Source organism: Pseudorasbora parva, chromosome 14 (assembly GCF_024679245.1).
Source record: "Pseudorasbora parva isolate DD20220531a chromosome 14, ASM2467924v1, whole genome shotgun sequence".
NCBI lineage: Eukaryota > Metazoa > Chordata > Actinopteri > Cypriniformes > Gobionidae > Pseudorasbora > Pseudorasbora parva.
In genome coordinates, this window is record NC_090185.1 from 39690644 (window position 1) to 39709907 (window position 19264).

The 19264-nt window shown below is 40.5% G+C and overlaps 1 protein-coding gene across 5 annotated transcripts in view; it reads right to left on the bottom strand.

The window, feature by feature from the left end:
• The window catches only part of LOC137040614 (arf-GAP with coiled-coil, ANK repeat and PH domain-containing protein 2), a 90913-nt gene that overhangs the window by 53887 nt on the left and 17762 nt on the right, over window positions 1-19264 (bottom strand). For all 5 annotated transcript variants that reach the window (XM_067416389.1, XM_067416392.1, XM_067416390.1 and 2 more), the window contains exon 2: window positions 3575-3632. In XM_067416389.1, coding sequence (XP_067272490.1) covers window positions 3575-3632 — 58 coding nt within the window. The remainder of the gene's footprint in view (window positions 1-3574; window positions 3633-19264) is intronic.

Here is a 19264-nt window from a genome sequence, read left to right on the forward strand (position 1 = left end):
GCCGCTCCTCCTTCAGACCTCATATCCTTCCTCAGAGAGAGGAGAGGAGGAAGTGAGGCCTGAGTCACTGGGTGGGTCTGCAATCCGACCCGCTCGCTCGCTCCGCAGGAAAGACTCGCACTTCACACTGAGACTCAACGCTGACACTCGTGAGAGGCTGATCTAGACATTTTAAGATTATAGGAACATATTGCTTTTGTACTAGAGTGCTGCTGACATTAAAGCTAAAGTCTGGACATCTCACTCAAAATGTTACACTGCATATTAAAGGGCTAGTTCACAAAAAAATGAGACTCTGATGTTTATCTGCTTTTTATCTGCCCCCAGGGCATCCAACATGTAGGTGTGTTTGTTTCTTCAGGAGAACACAAATGAAGATTTTTAACTCAACCGTTGCAGTGTGTAGGTCATATAATGCATGTGAATGGGTAACAATTCTATGAGAGCAAAAAAAAAAAAACATGCTTAGACAACATGCACAAAGAGTCCTGTGGCTCATGAACGACACACTGATATCTTAATACACAAAACGATCAGTTTGTGTGAGAAATCGAGCTGTATTTATATCATTTTTTATCTCAAATACAACGCTTCCCGGTAAGGTCAATAGCAACGCTCTGGCTCGTATATCCCATATCCAGATCTAAGAAGGTCTATCCAGATCTAAGAAGGTCTATCCAGATCTAAGAAGGTCTATCCAGATCTAAGAAGGTCTATCCAGATCTAAGAAGGTCTATCAAGATCTAAGAAGGTCTATCCAGATCTAAGAAGGTCTATCAAGATCTATGAAGGTCTATCCAGATCTAAGAAGGTCTATCCAGATCTAAGAAGGTCTATCAAGATCTAAGAAGGTCTATCCAGATCTAAGAAGGTCTATCCAGATCTAAGAAGGTCTATCAAGATCTAAGAAGGTCTATCCAGATCTAAGAAGGTCTATCCAGATCTAAGAAGGTCTATCAAGATCTAAGAAGGTCTATCAAGATCTAAGAAGGTCTATCAAGATCTAAGAAGGTCTATCCAGATCTAAGAAGGTCTATCCAGATCTAAGAAGGTCTATCAAGATCTAAGAAGGTCTATCAAGATCTAAGAAGGTCTATCCAGATCTAAGAAGGTCTATCCAGATCTAAGAAGGTCTATCCAGATCTAAGAAGGTCTATATTGACCTTCTTTACCGGTAGTGAAGCGCGTTCCAGGCTGTTGGATAAAGCGTTGTATTTGAGGTAAAAAATGATATAAATACGGCTCGATTTCTCACACAAACTGATCGTTTTGTGTCTTAAGATATCAGTGTGTCGTCATGAGCCACAGGACTCTTTGTGCATGTTGTCTAAGCAAGTTTGTTTTGCTCTCATAGAATTTATACCCATTCACATGATTATATGACTGGCACACAGCAACGGTTGAGTTAAAAATCTTCATTTGTGTTCTCCTGAAGAAACAAACACACCTACTTGTTGAATGCACTGGGGGTCAGCAGATAAACATCACATTTTCATTTTCTGGTGAACTAACCCTATAAATGTGTCTAGAGTCCAATTCTCACTATGAACTAGCTGCTTATTATCATGCATATCACTAGGATATTGGCTGTTTATTAGTTCTTATAAAGCATACATTAATGCATGATCATATCCTACATCCCTTAAATTCCACCCAATACCTAAACTTAACAACTACCTTACTAACTATTAACTATTTCACCGCTAGCATTTAAAAAAAAGTTGCCAGCCAGTGTATTGTCAAAGAATATAAGTTTATTTTGTCTTATTATCTACTTAAAATAAAAGAAAAATCTGTAAGATACACAATACACAGTAAGACACAATATACTATATTTTAAAAACATTATTGTAAAAAATAGGAGTCTGGACACCTGTTGAAATAACCTAAACCTAAAATAAATCAGAACAGGTGGTTGGCCAATTATTATTTTAACTCACTTATTTTTAATAAATAAATTATACATTGTAGATTAATGTTTTATGGTCCCTCTAACTTAAATGTATTGCACAATATTGAAATGTATAAGACTGCCTTAATGGTATATACATTTCAAATGTATTTGAAAGCCATTTTTGATAGTTTTCACCCCCCCCAAAAAAATCAGTTTAATTGTAGATTCATGCATTATTATTTTTTATCAATTTTGAGCAAAATGCAACATTTTGAGCAAAACGCTGAGAAAATCCCATTGTCGTCAAAACACAGATGGAGTAGATGTAGTCCATCAACACCACAAAGCTTCAGTCCTGTAGCTCGTCCTGGCTCATTTTATTCAGGAACATTAGGCAGTTTTGATTTATAAGCGCTTTAATGTTGATGATGGCGTGATATTTGATCACTTGTTTCTGCTTCTTCTTCTCCTGTGTTTTGATCAGGTGATCGTCTACTCTTTCAGGAGATGGGTATAACAGTGAAAACACGGAAAGCTGGAAAAAAAATCTGTCAATGGCGAGGAGAGAGTAAATAAGCCAGGGTTTGATGTTTTTACTTTTTTCCCAAGGTGCATCTGTGCTCCAAGTTAAAAAATTTAGGAGCGCATTGAGAAACTTTAGAGGCGCTATTTAGAACACTAACTATTTCTGCATTTATAAATATAAAACACACTGTAACAGGTTTGCCATGTTCTTTTAGTATCAATGAGATACTATATAGCATTTTTATTTTATTTATAGGAACACAAATTGAGTTTAACCGTTTTTGAATCCATTCAGCCGATCTATGTATCTGGCTGTAGCACTTTTAGCATAGCTTAGCGTACATCATTGAATCGTATTAGACCATTAGCATCCTGCTAAAAATGACCAAAGACTTGCAATATTTTTCCTATTTAAAACTTGACTCTTCTGTAGTTACATCGTACACTAAGACCAACGGAAAATGAAAAGTTGTGATTTAGGAACTATTCTCTAATTCAAGGAACTTTGCTGCCGTACCATGGGTGAAGGTGCAATTATATTTTTTGGTTGCAATTTCCAGAAATTTGCAAAAAATTACTTTTTTTATTATACCACATTTACCATATTGTGTATTATTTTAGATGAACAATAGACATATGCTCTACATATTTTTTAATCGCCAGGAGAGAAGATTTCCTCACATTGTAGAGGGTTGCAGTAAGAGAAGGAGATTTAGGCGTGTTATTCAAGCGTTAATGGCAAGTGTTAAGCGGCCACGTGTAAGGGTGTTTCTGGGAGGTTATAGTACACAGAGGAATTGTGGATTCACTATGATCTTATGTATGCCAGGTGACCTGTAAATGCGAAACATTTCCATTGAAGTTTTGCGACATATTCCTTTTGCGAAAACTTTATTGCGATATATGGGAGTTTTTGCTAAATTTACGTCTTTCCATTGGGCATATTTTCAATTTGTGCAATTTGAAAAGTAATGGAAACGTGGAGTGTTTCTTAAAATGAAGCTAGTTTTGGGTACTTATGGTTATTAAATCAGTTAAAACCTGAAATAATGACCTTACACACTGTGTTTATGCAAAAGCAGAATGCTGTAAGAAGCCCAGGCTACATTCCCGGCTCTTAAATCTGTATCAGATGAGCATTACTCTGAAAATTACCTTGTCTAGTTTGGACTCCAGCTCACAGACATCTCCCTCCACCTCCTCGATCGTCGCCCTGTTGAGGACACACACACTTCAGTCTCACACACAGCTCAGGCGGTGTTAAAGGTACACACACATCTGGTTCCTGTCTGTTTAAACAGAATTCCTCATTGTTAAAAACATTGTTAATAAAACTTCCTTGTTATCATATATCTGACATTATATGTCAAATTAATCTGATATTGGCTGCTTTTGAATTTAAACCGCTATAATTAGCGCAGTGCTGTTAGCATTCTGCTAGCCTGTGAGCTTGTCATGTGTGCTCTTTTCTCTCTTCTGCTCTTTTATGGGTTGATCAATCTCATCTATGTATGTTTAGGGCCCTATGAAATCAGTTTTAGTTTTTCCAAAATCAGTTTTTCCTGGATTCCATTTTTTTTCCATAATAACTTTTTTTTGGGACTATTTTAATTGTTAAATAAAATGTTAGTAATCAAAAAGCATGTCTAATTAATTGAAATCATGAAGCTAATACAATTTAACAAGAATTTATGAAAAGTTTTTGTTTCGTTTTTTTTAATACATGTTTAGTAGGGGTGTGACGAGACCATAGACTAAAAAAAATATAGTAGTCCGTAGTGTCCGTGGCGTCCCCCATAGTATTCTGAAGAGCCGCTCTGAAGCGTAAAGTAGAGACGAGCCGTCGCCATCTTAGCAGCACATCGTGCGTCACGCCCGGATGACAAAATTAGGCAAAGAGGCGGGGCTTAGGTGACACAATGACTAAAGCCTAGTTCGCACTGCCCGATTTTTGCCCCGATTTTGAGTCGCCGACAGGTTTTGCGAAATCGCCGACAAATGCCCGAGATCACAGGCAAATCGGTGCTCGTGCACGCGAGTGACAATCACGCAGTGTAAATAATCAAAGACGCGATCAGAGAGAATCGCCGACGAGTCACCGACGCCGGTGAGATATTTGGCATGCTTAATATCTGGACCTGTCGGCGATTGAAACTCCTGCTGTGTGAACTGAGTTCTGACTGAAAATTACACAGACAGCCAATGAGAGAGTGAGATACAGGGCAGCAGGAGGTTCAGGGAGGAGTTATAGAGCAGAATATCAGTATTTTAATAGATATATTTACAATTCTATCAAACAGAAACAAAGGCCAAACATTTGCACATCCAGCCACAGCAGCAGCACGTTAAATAATTCTTTATTTACCTCAAACTGTCTTTGCAGAACACAATCCTGGCTCCCTCTGTCTCTCCAACAATTTCTTCCGCCATAATCTTTTTTCTTTTTTTCCCACAAATCAGCGCACATACAGTTTCAAGCAAACGTTGTGCAGTTTATCATTTTAAATAACAATTCAAAGTCTCGCGCGAGAACTCCGGTCTGACGCACGTGTGATCTCGCGTTGTTTACTCGTCACATCGCACACGGGTGTTTGGGAAACGTAGTTTGCGCACCGGAGAGAGAGAGTTGTCGGCGATTCTTCCTCTTGTTCAGTCATGCAGTGTGAACTCCTCTGTCGCCGATCCATCAGTCAGTGTGAACACAGCAGTGACTGAATGATACCCCAGATAGTCATGCAGTGTGAAAAGAGCAGTGTCCTGATGAGTTTGAAAATCGTGCAGTCTGAACTAGGCTTAACAGACAGCAGACAAACGGCAATCAAAGTGGCCACACCCCTAATTATGCAGAACTTTAACGCTTTATATAATGTAAACTAATGAGTTATAAATAAATTCACCCCCTCACAGTCGTCATGAAGGGGAAAATTAGCCATTTAGACAAAAACCACAATTTGTCCCAGGCTGTAAACGTGTGTTTTTCTGCTGTAATGTTGGGCATTTTAACATGAGGCTCAATGAGATTCTGCTCTTCTGGAGCCGCTCTAGTGGCCCGTCGATGAACTGCAGTTTAAGTCACCTCAGTATTAGCTTGGGGGAGGAGCCGCTTGGATGAGACGCTAATCTCACGAGACGAGACAAGATTTTCACATAGTAGGGGTGTAACGGTACACGTATCGAACCGTTTTGGTACAGGGCTTTCGGTTGCAAAAAGTGTGAATGCAATCTTTAACCGTTAACAGTCGGCTTGTTTTGAGCGCAGAACACACTTCAATACGAGTTCCCACACAAACATATTAAATATTCAGTCCATTTTATAACAAAATTAAAACTAAAAATGCCTTTATTGTGACGTGACTGATCACTATAGGCGCTTCAGTTCAAACGAGTGAACGCAATCATCTCTTCCTAAAGAATAAACATGAATTAATATCTTAAGGTGTGTTGAGGATACATTACAACTTACACACGTATCATATGTCGTGTAATCGCTCAATCAGTGTTTCAACCGCAGAAAGCTTGAGCTAAACATTTACCTGTAGAAGTCATTGAGTATCCACAGCTGTGAGTTCACTAGAGAAACTCTTTCGGTAAATATATGACCTATATATTGATTATATTCTCCTAAACCTGTTAGTGATGTCTTGATTATTTAACATATGTTTAAATAAATCTGTCATGATTTGAACGCCGTGTATAAATGATTATATTTCACCAGCGAATTGGATAATTAGATTTAGAAGTTAATGCAAAAACTGCCTAATGTGAAACTTATGAGTGTTGATTATTATATCTAATATATTCAGTTATATCTAGTTATATCTTATAACTGAATTGAGGCTAATAGTTGGGCTCTGTTGTTAACCTTTAATATTACAATGTGTAGCGTAAGTAAGGACTTTAAAGGGGGGGTGAAATGCTGTTTCATGCATACTGATCTTTTTACACTGTTAAAGACTTGGAATCCCATACTAAACATAGACAAAGTTTCAAAAGTTAAGGTGGACGTTTGATGGGAGTATTTCTTTGTCAAAAATACTACTTCCGGTTAGTCATAAGTTTCGGCAAGTTTTTTGAGATCATGCGTCCCCATTGACGTTAGTGGGGGCGGAATTTCCTTGTATGGGCCTTACGGACAATTCTACCGGAAGCGCGTGAGAGAGAGCGAGGGAGAGAGCGAAAGCAACAGGCTATGCCCATCAAAACGCTGGTTTGTAGGATGCTGGACAGGTGACAATTACACATAGCACATAACAATGTCACCAAAAAAGTGGGTTTTTGGTTGCCAGACCAAGACAGTCCTGCACAGATTCGCCAAAAACCCCGCGTTAAGGCAACAGTGGATGTAATTTGCTTTTCCGGATCAGCAACTGAGTTGCGCGAATGTTTATATCTGTTCGCTGCATTTCGGTGCCGACTGTTTCATAAACAAGGCCCAGCTCGACGCCGGATTTTCCAATCGCCTAATGCTGAAGGATGGAGCAGTCCCAACGATAAAGGTCCTAACGTTAGAACCGCAGGCTGTGAGTAAGACTGCTTCAAATGTCTGTGTCTTTGCCTATGCTCATCAAGTAGCCCAAACATGATCACGTATAGTTAATTGATCAATGGAGCATGCGATGTGTAGTGCGTGTACATTTGTTTAGCTGGCCACTATATGTGTAACTTTATGTTTGTGTATTGTAAAAGCACTCCAAACAACAATACACAAAGAGGGGAAATATGTTGAACTAAATAAGCGCGCTTCTTCATTCAAATGTGCTACTATTCCGTGTCTATCTATGTAAACACTAGCCTGCGGTGCAAAACCAGTCCGCTTACTAACGTTACAATTGTCTACACAAACCACGCGTAAACACACAAACACACGTGCACAACTGCACTTCCCACATGTACACCTTCAAAGACAAAAATACGACGATATAATTCAAGTATAAATATGTAAATAACACAAGCCGCTAAGCATATTATATAGTTAGTGTATAACTTGTAACTTACCACATACAGACGTCCTGCTCTAGTCGTTTTTGCTGCTGCTCCTGTTCAACTGCAGCCTCTGGGTCTGATTCCGGATCATAGATGTATGGCTGTATCTGATTAAAAGCCATATTTTTTTTTTTGAATAAAGTTTTTTTACCGCTGTTAGGGATGACGCTCGACTCAACACACAGCGCGCTGCTGCACACGTCATTATTTAGCTCCGCTCACACGACACGCCCCCACCCGCTCGGCTTTTTTCGGAAAGACTCGGAACAGCGCATCTTTCTTATATAATTATTAAAAAAATAAAGACTTTTCGGAGATATGCAGGATGCAATGCTACTCTATAGGTACTCAAGATTGACATGACACTGACTGAAACTGAGTGTTTCACCCCCCCTTTAAGGGTTACATCGCTATTTTTGAGTAATAAATGCACATCTTCATTGTTAAGAGAGATGCTGAACAGACGTGGTCACGCAGGCAAGAATCACACACACACACACACACACACACACACACACACACACACACACACACACACACACACACACACACACACACACACACACACACACACACACACACACACACACACACACACACACACACACACTTACTCGAATTGATTGAAATAAATGGTATAATCCATTAATTCAAATAAACGTAATCTCACACACTATTTTATCTCTGTCTGATTCAAAGCGTGCACAATGCTGGATCTAATGAGCCGTAACTGACGAAAATGACCGTCAATGTTACGCTTCCGATCAAATAACAATAATAAAAATAATTGCGGCGCAAACATCAATAACAGCTTTAAGCTGTCAATGTTATATCGGTTGTCAAGAGAACTGACCTCTTGTAACCAGTAGCTCACTTTAGGCACTAAATCTTCACCGGAGGCTGACATGCTGCTCATGTCATGTGTTGTTGTGCGCGCTAGGGAAAGTAAAGGTCAATACACGGATCCGTCATGGCGCCGCTGTATCGTTGATATCGCGATATGACACTTTTTATCATGTAAAAATGTATACTGGTATTATCGCGGACAGTATGATATGACCAAGAACTGCTCGGCCCGCCGGTGGAAAAGTGGCTATATTGGGATACTTCATTTGTAGCTTTCTACAACGGAAGAGAGTGAAGGTGCGTCGTCCATATCTTACAGTCTATAGCCCTATTCAGACAGGATTAGATTAACATGGGGACGTGGGGGTAAAGTAATTTTACCTCAGGACGTCTGTAATATCAATGGCCAATTCACACGGGATAAGACATCTCAGTAAAACCAGCAGAAGTGGGAGGGGTAACTCTACGCACCACGGTAACCTCCGTGTCGTCATGTGTGTATGACGTTGCTGTCATCACGTGAGCAAACACAACATTAAAGCCAGTCTAAACTCAGTCTCCAATATAATGTGTGTTTTAATAAACAGTTAGACCCAGTCTAACGATTCTGATTGGATTGTGTTAGTAATAGACACTTTCCTAGAGCTAAAATAAGAGTTGTGCCTCTAATAAGTGCTTTTGATCTTCTTTTTACTTGTTCTCTCCAGACTGGACTATTGTAATGCTCTTCTGGCTGGGCTTCCAGCATGCACTATCAAACCCTTGCAGCTGATCCAGAATGCAGCGGCGAGAGTGGTCTTTAATGAGCCGAAGAGAGCGCATGTTACGCCTCTCTTCATCAAACTGCACTGGTTGCCAATGGCTGCTCGCATCAAATTCAAGGCTCTAGTTCTCGCCTACAAAACAACCACTGGTTCTGCACCATTATACCTAAACTCAATTGTTCAAACTTACACACCCTCCAGAAGCTTGCGTTCTGTGAATGAGCGGCGCCTCGTGGTTCCTTCCCAAAGAGGCATGAAATCGCTCTCACGGACATTTTCCTGGACCGTTCCCACCTGGTGGAATGACCTGACGATCTCAATTCGAGTCTGTAGCCATTTTTAAAAAAACATCTTAAGACACATCTCTTCTAATTACAGCTGACCAATACAGAATAGCACTTAACTATCCATTAAATTTTGTTTGTCAAAAAAACAAACAAAAAAAAAACATTGTTTGTGTAGTGTGCTTAATTAACTGAGACTTCTTACAGCTCTTACAGGTTGTTGGCCTTGTCTGTTTCGTTGCTTCTATTGCTCTCCCCTTTTTTGTAAGTCGCTTTGGATAAAAGCGTCTGCTAAATGATTAAATGTAAATCTAAATGTGTTTGCTTTAAATGATATGCGGAAAATACTGGACGTTTGCCACAGAGTTGTCCCATGACCTACAACGCAACCGAATGCTTCAAGCGCCTCCAAGATCGCAAAATGTGCTTTTTTAACTTTTAAACAAGAAATGACAGAATTTTACCATACATTTTTACAGCGGGTCTATTCGAACGGGATTAGTATTACCCGAGATCATTTTTCCAGACCTTTTTCCAGAAGGTAAAAGTCTCTGTAATCTTTACTGACATTGTCCGTAATGATTTCCGAGATGTCACATTCAGACGGGACTAAAATCACAGAGAACCTCTGGTAATAAATGTACTTTACCCCTTTGTCCCCATGTTAAACTAATCCAGTCCGAATAGGGCTTAAGGTATCCTAGCAAGAGTCCAAAAACACTTTGGTGGACACATGGCCTTAATCTGTTTGTCTCTTATCCCAGGGTTTCCATAGTCAGCTGGATCCAGATATGGACACAAATAAAGGCGACCTGACGTCATGACCGCTGCAAAACTGCGAGAAGACATGATCTGTGCAGTCTCACTCGCATCAACAGCTGCTTTTCTGCTCATGTCCACGTGACTCCATCGCTGAGATGGTTAGTGAATCTAATTCCTGAATAAGCACGAGGGGAAGCATGCCTTGGAGAAAGCACTTGAGCGTTTAGCTGAGGTCCGTCAGGAGGAGGATGAGACAGGTGGTCAGTGTGTGTCCGTGGGGAGGACATCATTTTACAAAAGCCCTCTCATACCGCATTACCCAAAACACTCTTAAACATCCCATAAGAGGAACAGAAACACACGTTTTTTAGATCACGCCTGTAGCTCAGATATGGCACTTTGTGCAGAAAGCAAAACTTGAATAATCATTTTGTCTGCGTCCATTGCATAGTGTCGTTTTACTTCCGTTTCCGTGTCAGAACCTCTAGTGCTGTTTCGCCAGTGTACAGCGTCAATGCAAATATCAAAAATGCACAAAATATATTCTAATATAGCCACCAAATGTGATTTCTGCATAAAGTCAATCTCAGTCAGATTTGGCACTTCAGGACACGATGAAGAGGCGTTCGGTGTCCCTCACACTGAACTCTCATAAGCCCCTTTCACACTGCACGTCGGACCCGCAATATTCCCGGAACATTGCCGGGTCGCCTTCTGTGTGAAAGCAACCACGTCCCGGGCTTGATTACCGAACTGAACCCGGGTCGGGGACCTAGTAACATTGCAGGGTTCGATCTGGGACGAGCGCTGTGTGAACAAAAGCCAAAACTAATGCTGCAATGTGTACGTAGCCTAGTATCGTGCGACTCCTAGAGCTTGTTTTTTCAATAATACAATCCTGCAGTGCCAGAAGAGCTCGTCGGTGTTTTAAACACAGAGAGTGTTCATATACAAAAGAAACTTAAACAAGCAGAAATGTGCGCAAACTAGGGATGTCAGCGATTAATCGACGATCGATTAATTGTCGATAATCCGTTTAATCGATACACCTTATCGATGATCGAATGAGCGGTCATTATTGACGTGCATAGTTTAAGCCGAGTTACGCGCCAAAACACATACCTCAAACGAAAGGGGGAAAATGAAGCGAGCACGCAAGAGATTTGTTTGGGATCATTTTACTTCAAATGGCGACAATGTTAACTGCAAACATTGTGATTGCGTTTTAAAATAGAATACGACAACTAGTACCATGATATCACTTGAAGAAAGTGCATCCAGCGGTCTCCGGGACAGGAGGATTTGAACAATTGACACAGCCTACAATTACTTCTGTTTTAGCACGGAAAAAGGTCGGAGCTCAAACGGCAGAAGCAATTACCGAACGAATCTGTGAAATGACTTCAAATGACTTGTTGCCCGTCAGCGTCGTCGAAGGTGGTGGATTTCGAAAGTTAATCAACTTCATTCAGCCTGACTACAATCTACCATCAAGAGCCACAATAACCAGCCGGTTAGAAGATCGTTATGAAAAGAAAAAAGAAGAGATAAAGATGGCGCTGAGTTCAGTTGAAAAGATCGCCCTCACAACTGACTGCTGGACCGCACTAACAAGGGAAAGCTACATAACCATAACATGTCATTACATAGACCCTGAATGGCAAATGAAGAGCGCGGTTCTGCTTACAGAGAGCTTGTCTGATAAACAAACCTCTGACAGACTTGCAGAAAAGTTAAACGAGGCCGCAGCTTCATGGGACATAGTAGGGCGAATAATAGCATGCGTTCACGACAACGCAAAAAATATAGTGGCAGCGAACGATCAAACTCGTGTAAGCTGGGATTCCGTGCCGTGCTTTGCTCACACATTACAACTCGCCATAAACGATGGCTTCAACATATACCTGAACAGGGTTATCGCATCTGCTGGAAGACTCGTTTCGCACTTCAATCATAGTACTGTAGCTACCAAAGCACTTCGTGACAAACAGGCACAGATGAAAATTCCACCGCATCGCCTGATACACTCCTGCAAGACACGGTGGAATTCGGTCAGTGACATGTTTGCCCGGCTCGTGGAACAAAGATGGGCAGTGACGGCCGTACTGTCTGACCGCACTGTCACAAAGTTAGCGGACGCCAGAATTCTTGAGCTCAAAGATGAGGCCATCCTTAAAAATATTCTTGTTTGCCGTAACCCGACCGACCCTGTCAATTTAGGGCCGACTCAATTTTTTATTTTTTTTTCCTTTTAGTCCGACCGACTTGCCGGTTGTAAATTGGCTTTAAGACCGACCAATTTCTTTTTTTACTTTTCAAACAACTAATACAACAGTAATAAAATAATATGAATCATATTTTAGTAAGTATTATAAATGTATAAATTGCCTGGGCCATACAAACGAAGGCTACGTTCTTTCGTTTATAGAAAAACCCGTGACGTCATCTATGTTTACACTATGGTTAACGGATGTCACACTATGACCTGCATGTGCGTTCGTTTCGGCTCGGCTCATACTTTCATTCACTGTAACGTTAGACTGTTAAAGCCCTGTCGGAGATTTCGCCGTGTGACAGGAGTCAGGACCATGGACACGTTTCACACACCGGGCAAGTGCACTGCAGAAGGGAGGGCTTTGTTTGAGCCCCTGCCCTTTTTGAAAATGAATCAAAAGTGCCGCTCTCAACATTTATCATTACTATATTGTGGCGAATAAAACAGATTTTGAATTATAATTAATATAACAACGTGTACAAAACAGTAACGAATGGCGGAAAAGCCGTTTATCTTGTCTCTGTCAGTCTGAAATGAAATGTCGTTGTCATAACGCGTTGCTATGGGTAGCGTGTGTTCTGCTCGACCCCAGCGCGTGGTGGGAGCGGCGGCACTGGTTGTAACTTGAAAAATAATGCTTTATGTATGGATACACGTGCACTACAACAGCGATAATAAAAGAAAACATGGGCAAAACGGTCTATATTTGTAAACTGTGTTCAATGCATGCGAGTGCTGCCGTATGACCAGTCATTTTCGCCATCATCACTCAGTATATTCGCCAGAAGACGCGAATGAGAACCCTCTGCAGTGAGAGAAGATCTGTCTCTGTGCGCAGCGCGCGCACGTCTCACAGCGTGCAAATATTGAGTTCTTTCAAGTCTTGCGTTTGAACGGATAAACTCACACAAAAAGTATGTCAACATGTCGATCTTGATGAGTATCCATCAGACAGTCTGTAAGTTATATGGCTTAAGAGAACTTTATACAGTTGAGAAAGACGATGCATATCTCTGTATTAGGTCTTAAAGGGGCAGTAGCCTTTACTGCTCTCTGTCAAACAAAAGATAAGGACTCACTCACTACTCTTGATTGAATAGCTGGTTATAGCTACTTAATTAATTGAATTCATAAAAACAACTTTTTGCTTTTTAATATTCAAATGCACTAGTCTATATCACCAGATGCGTTGGTCTGGCAAGAAGTGCAAGCCACTTCAGAGACACAGATAGTTGCGTGTTCTGAGTTAACAAAATCGAGCATAAAATTAAGAAACATATCACGGGAAAATACTAAAACGGGAAGACAAAGAGCTAAAATACGTGAGAAACCCGGAAAAAAAGGGAGGGTTGACAGCTTTGAGTCAATGACAGCTAGCTGGTGGTTGGACCCTTTTCTTAAAGGGATCCCATGGTGTTGAGACTTGTATGGCTTAATATAACATAAATGATGTCTCTTACTGAATTATGTAGTAGAAAACCCATGAAAGATCTACGTTATTTAAAAAATCGATTTTATATTTGGACCATGGGCGGCGCCATTTTGTTTGCGTTCTAGGTTGATGACGTAGAGTGGTTGAACTCCTCAATCAGCTGGCGCTACCCGTAGCTATTTTTACCACAACGCAACTCGAAAATTGTTTCAGAGTTAAACAAAACCAATGAATTGCTTTGTAATTGTACTTAAAACACACTCAAACATACATGTGCACACAAACTCACCTACACAAGTCACAAACAGATCGGTGGGCGCGCACACACACACACACCTGACTGCTCTGTCTCAATCGCATGCATCATCACCAAAACATCCTGCCTCTCTTCCTCACGTTACTTTATCCCATCGTCCTACCTAGATATTTCCCTCTGCTGGTCACATTAGGCATTATAGTTAATCTACTATCAACAGTCTATCTAGGGAACAGGATGTGTTGAACAGGATATCAACACAGGGAATAGATTGAGGGTTATGTATGCGCGCACGCAGTGCGTGCGTGTGTGTGTGTGTTCGCGCCGATCTGTTGGGGTGTGTGTGTGTGTGTGTGTTCGCGCCGATCTGTTGGGGTGTGTGTGTGTTCGCGCCGATCTGTTGTGTGTGTGTGTGTGTGTGTGTGTGTGTGTGTGTGTGTGTGTGTTCGCGCCGATCTGTTGGGGTGTGTGTGAGTCTGTGTGAGAGAGAGAGTTTGTGTGCACATGTATGTTTGGGTGCGTGAAGTCGGACAGCTGTTTGTAAATCGGCTTTACTCGTTATTGCGGTGGAACGTGAGACTGAATGACTGCACTCGAACATGTCCACTATGGTGTCGGACAACACTACAAATGTCCGTCCCTTCAAATAATGCCCTATTTAAGGGTATAGGGGGTCGATTTCAGATTCAGCCCCTGTCGTGGAGACTGAGCAGCCCAACATCTCGATTGAGACAGAGCCTGTCGTGTGCGCGCCCGCCGATCTGTTTGTGACTTGTGTAGGTGAGTTTGTGTGCACATGTATGTTTGAGTGTGTTTTAAGTATAATTACAAAGGAATTCATTGGTTTTGTTTAACTCTGAAACAATTTTCGAGTTGCGTTGTGGTAAAAATAGCTACGGGTAACGCCAGCTGATTGAGGAGTTCAACCACTCTACGTCATCAACCTAGAACGCAAACAAAATGGCGCCGCCCATGGTCCAAATATAAAATCGATTTTTAAAATAACGTAGATCTTTCATGGGTTTTCTACTACATAATTCAGTAAGAGACATCATTTATGTTATATTAAGCCATACAAGTCTCAACACCAGGGGATCCCTTTAAAGAATGCACCTGAAATTTATGCAATAAACATGTTTTTGACAAATATTTCAATTTGTTTGTGGTCTATATAGCCTGCAATTAGCCTACACTCCCGAAGGCACGGCTTGAAGACCCAGTCAGTGATGTCACGATATGCCAGTTTGTTTAAATTCATACCTACGTAATCACCATCACCAAAAATGTACATTTTTTTTTGTATTAAAATTTGAAAAAAAAAATATAGACCTACCTACCGACCCTTTTTAAAAAAATTTTTACTGTTACTGCAAACCAAAATATTTTTAAGGATGGCCTGAGTACTGGCAGCTGATGGAGGACGTGGCACCTGTGCTGGCTGCATTAAAATGTGCCACGACTGTAATGTCTACCGAATTTGATGTGTCCATCTCAAATATCTACCCTATCACTTACGGCCTCGTACGGTCACATCTTAAAAGAAACGACGAGGACAGCACTCGGGTTTTGGAGTTCAAAGCAAAAGTGCATGACTCATTGGCGCAACGAATGCAGGTAAGAAAAATATTGACAAACGTATATAGGCCTACAAAATGTAATTGTGGATGCGCAACCTAATCGTTTACATTTATAACTTTAGGTTCACTCTACCGCACTCCCATCTAAACCATCCATGATAGCGACGATGCTGGATGCTAGACACAAGCATCTAGGCTTTCTAACGACATCAGAGAGGCTGGCTGCCAACACAAAGCTGTACGAAATGGCCTCCGCAGTGGTTCTGACCGGGACCAATACAGAAAATGCAAATGGAGTTACTCGAGATGCGCAGCAGGCCCAAGCTAATTGTGATGACGGGAAAAAAGCCCTTCGGATGCTTCTCGGAAGTAATTACAATGAACAATGTATCAATTTTCTCAGAGAACAGCCTCCGTCGCTTGACACCAGTCCACTAGAATGGTGGAAAGCGAATGCCACCAGGTTTCCCAGATTGTCTCGGCTGGCAAATTGGTATTTATGCATACCGGGAACATCCGTCCCATCAGAACGAGTCTTCTCAACAGCTGGCCTCACGGTAAACAGACTTCGCACAAGGCTTACCCCGGAACATGTTAACATGTTGATATTTTTAAACAAAAACCAATGATGTAGGCCTACCTGCTGTATCCTGAACTTCGTGTAAACGAAGTTATTGCGATATGAAAATACACATGCATGTTAAAGTGTCATACATTTCATAGCCATACAATAAATCAAATGTGTTTAAAAAGTTAAAGATAAAAGCGTTGCACAGTTGCTAACATTTAGAATAGAAGAAAGGCTATGAAATAGCTTCAATTATTGCAAAGTTCACGCAACAAACTTGTTTAATTTTTTTTTTTTAGCTATATTTTATGGTAAAGTGTTGCAGAGTTGCAGAAATGTGGATAGGAATTTTAAATGAATCAGATGTTGAACGTTGAATGTATTAAATTAGTTTGAGAAATAAAAACTCCAACTTTATGTTGAAAAGTTGACGAAATAATAAGATTGATTGTTTTTAAATATTGTTTTAAAACGAAAAAGTTTCAAAGTTTACACAATAAATATGAGGGAACGAGGAAATTAAAGAATAGGCCTATTTTAATGCATAAAATGTGTTAAATTATTTGTTTGCTTAAAAGTGTAAATAGGCACAAATGTATTGTAACTTTGTTTTACAAGTAAAATGTCGAATGCGTTTTGGGAAAATTATAATAAAATAAACGTTTTATTTGAAAAAGAAACCAGCATTTGCCTTTCATTTAACATGGACAATTAAATTGAGGTTTATATATATATATATATATATATATATATATATATGCAAAAAACGACAACCCTAAACGGTAAACTAATGTTCTGTTTCAGAACTGTTTATTAGCCTACCGGAGTATTAGTTTACCGTTCAGGGTTGTCGTTTTTGCATGCCAGTGTGGACGGCGTCTTCAGATCGTTATTAAACGAAATGGTTTCTAAAAACTGGTACATTTAGCTCATGAACGTAATATATAAATATATAAATGTTATCTTTGTGAATTAGGCTACGTAAATCTTAACTTCAAGACCGCTGTGGGCTTAAAACTAAATGTCGTAGGTCTTCTTGGCACGTAATGGGCATTTACAAGTAAACGTGTCCTTTTTCACATTCTCCAGTCCAGACTTTCCCCAATATTCACAATATTAAAGGGGGGGGTGAAATGCTGTTTCATGCATACTGATCTTTTTACACTGTTAAAGACTTGGAATCCCATACTAAACATAGACAAAGTTTCAAAAGTTAAGGTGGATGTTTGATGGGAGTATTTCTTTGTCAAAAATACTACTTCCAGTTAGTCATAAGTTTCGGCAAGTTTTTTGAGATCATGCGTCCCCTTGACGTTAATGGGGGCGGAATTTCCTTGTATGGGCCGTACGGACAATTCTACCGGAAGAGCGTGAGAGAGAGAGGGAGAGAGCGAAAGCAACAGCCTACGCCCATCAAAGCGCTGGCTTGTAGGATGCTAAACAGGTGATATAACCAGTAGCTACTGACTTACCCACTGATAGGCCGGCGGTCGATCTGTATTAGCACTTTCCTCACGCGACGGGCGAATCACTTTCCTCACAGAGCGACTCACTTTCCTCACGCGGCAGGCGAATCACTTTCCTCACTGAGCGAATCACTTTCCTCACTGAGCGAATCACTTTCCTCACGCGGCGGGCGAATCACTTTCCTCACGCGGCGGGCGAATCACTTTCCTCACAGAGCGAATCACTTTCCTCACAGAGCGAATCACTTCCTCACAGAGCGACTCACTTTCCTCACTGCAGCGCGCTGCTGCACACGTCATTATTTAGCTCCGCTCACACGATACGCCCCCACCCGCTCGGCTTTTTTCGGAAAGACTCGGAACAGCGCATCTTTCTTATATAATTATAAAAAAAAAAAAAGACTTTTCGGAGATATGCAGGATGCAATGCTACTCTATAGGTACTCAAGATTGACATGACACTGACTGAAACTGAGTGTTTCACCCCCCCTTTAAGGAAGTGTCTTAAGCACCTTTGGGAAGAAAACAACACACTTACATTAACAAAAAGTAGGCTATTTGCTGACATTGACGCACGCATGCAGGGTTGTCAGCGCATCTGCGACGGCATAATATTAGTCTTGATTATTAAATAATTATATTAAATGATCAGTCCTCAATGCATAATCTAGCAGTTTATTTACATCAAACATTTACTCTTAGTGAGGATGCTTGCGTTTTTTGAATGTTATTCCGTTCTGTTATTCTCGTTCTGTTATTCCGGTGAATGACAGCAGATGCTTCTTGCAGTAGGTATAGCCTATTGTAGTTATGGATTAATCGATTAATTCATCGTTAATTTAAACGACGATCGATCATGCGAATTTGTCGAAATTGTCATCCCTAGCGCAAACTGGACACAAGTCGAGACCACGGAGCTCCTTACTATCCGCGCTGAAGCGGAGATCGCTCGCCGTTATACGTCACATCAGGATGTCGACCCGGGACCGTTACGGGTTGTGTGTGAGCGCACATATTACGGCATCTCGCTGGCAGTGTGAATGGACCAAATCTAGCGGCCCGGGAACAAACGCCGGGTCGCATTATCCGTGTATTTGCCGGAATTGCTGTGTGAAAGGGGCTACAGAGTTATTAACACCATCATTTGAATATATGCAGATACAGATAATAACTTAAATTTTAATCCATGCCTTACACAATATTATCATATTTCTTCAAATGCATAATATAATGGTAACACATTGGTTATCGGACAATTTCGATGTTTAAAAAAGGATTTTTAGGATATTTAATTGTGCATTCTGCCTATTTTTTCCTTATTTGAATGAATGAAGGATCATGTGACTGAAGATTTTAACATATATTCACATAGAATACAGTTCTTTTAAATTGCAATATTTCACAATATTACAGTTTTTTTTTTTTAACGCACTATGGAGGCTACTGTTTTTCATACTAATACCAGTTACATTTTACCATGGTGTGTATTACACACACACACACACACACACACACACACACACACACATATATATATATATATATATATATATATATAAAAAATAACATACAGGTCGCTTTTAAAAGATTATGTAAGCGGGTCATCAAAAAGAAATCTAATATAGTCACCAA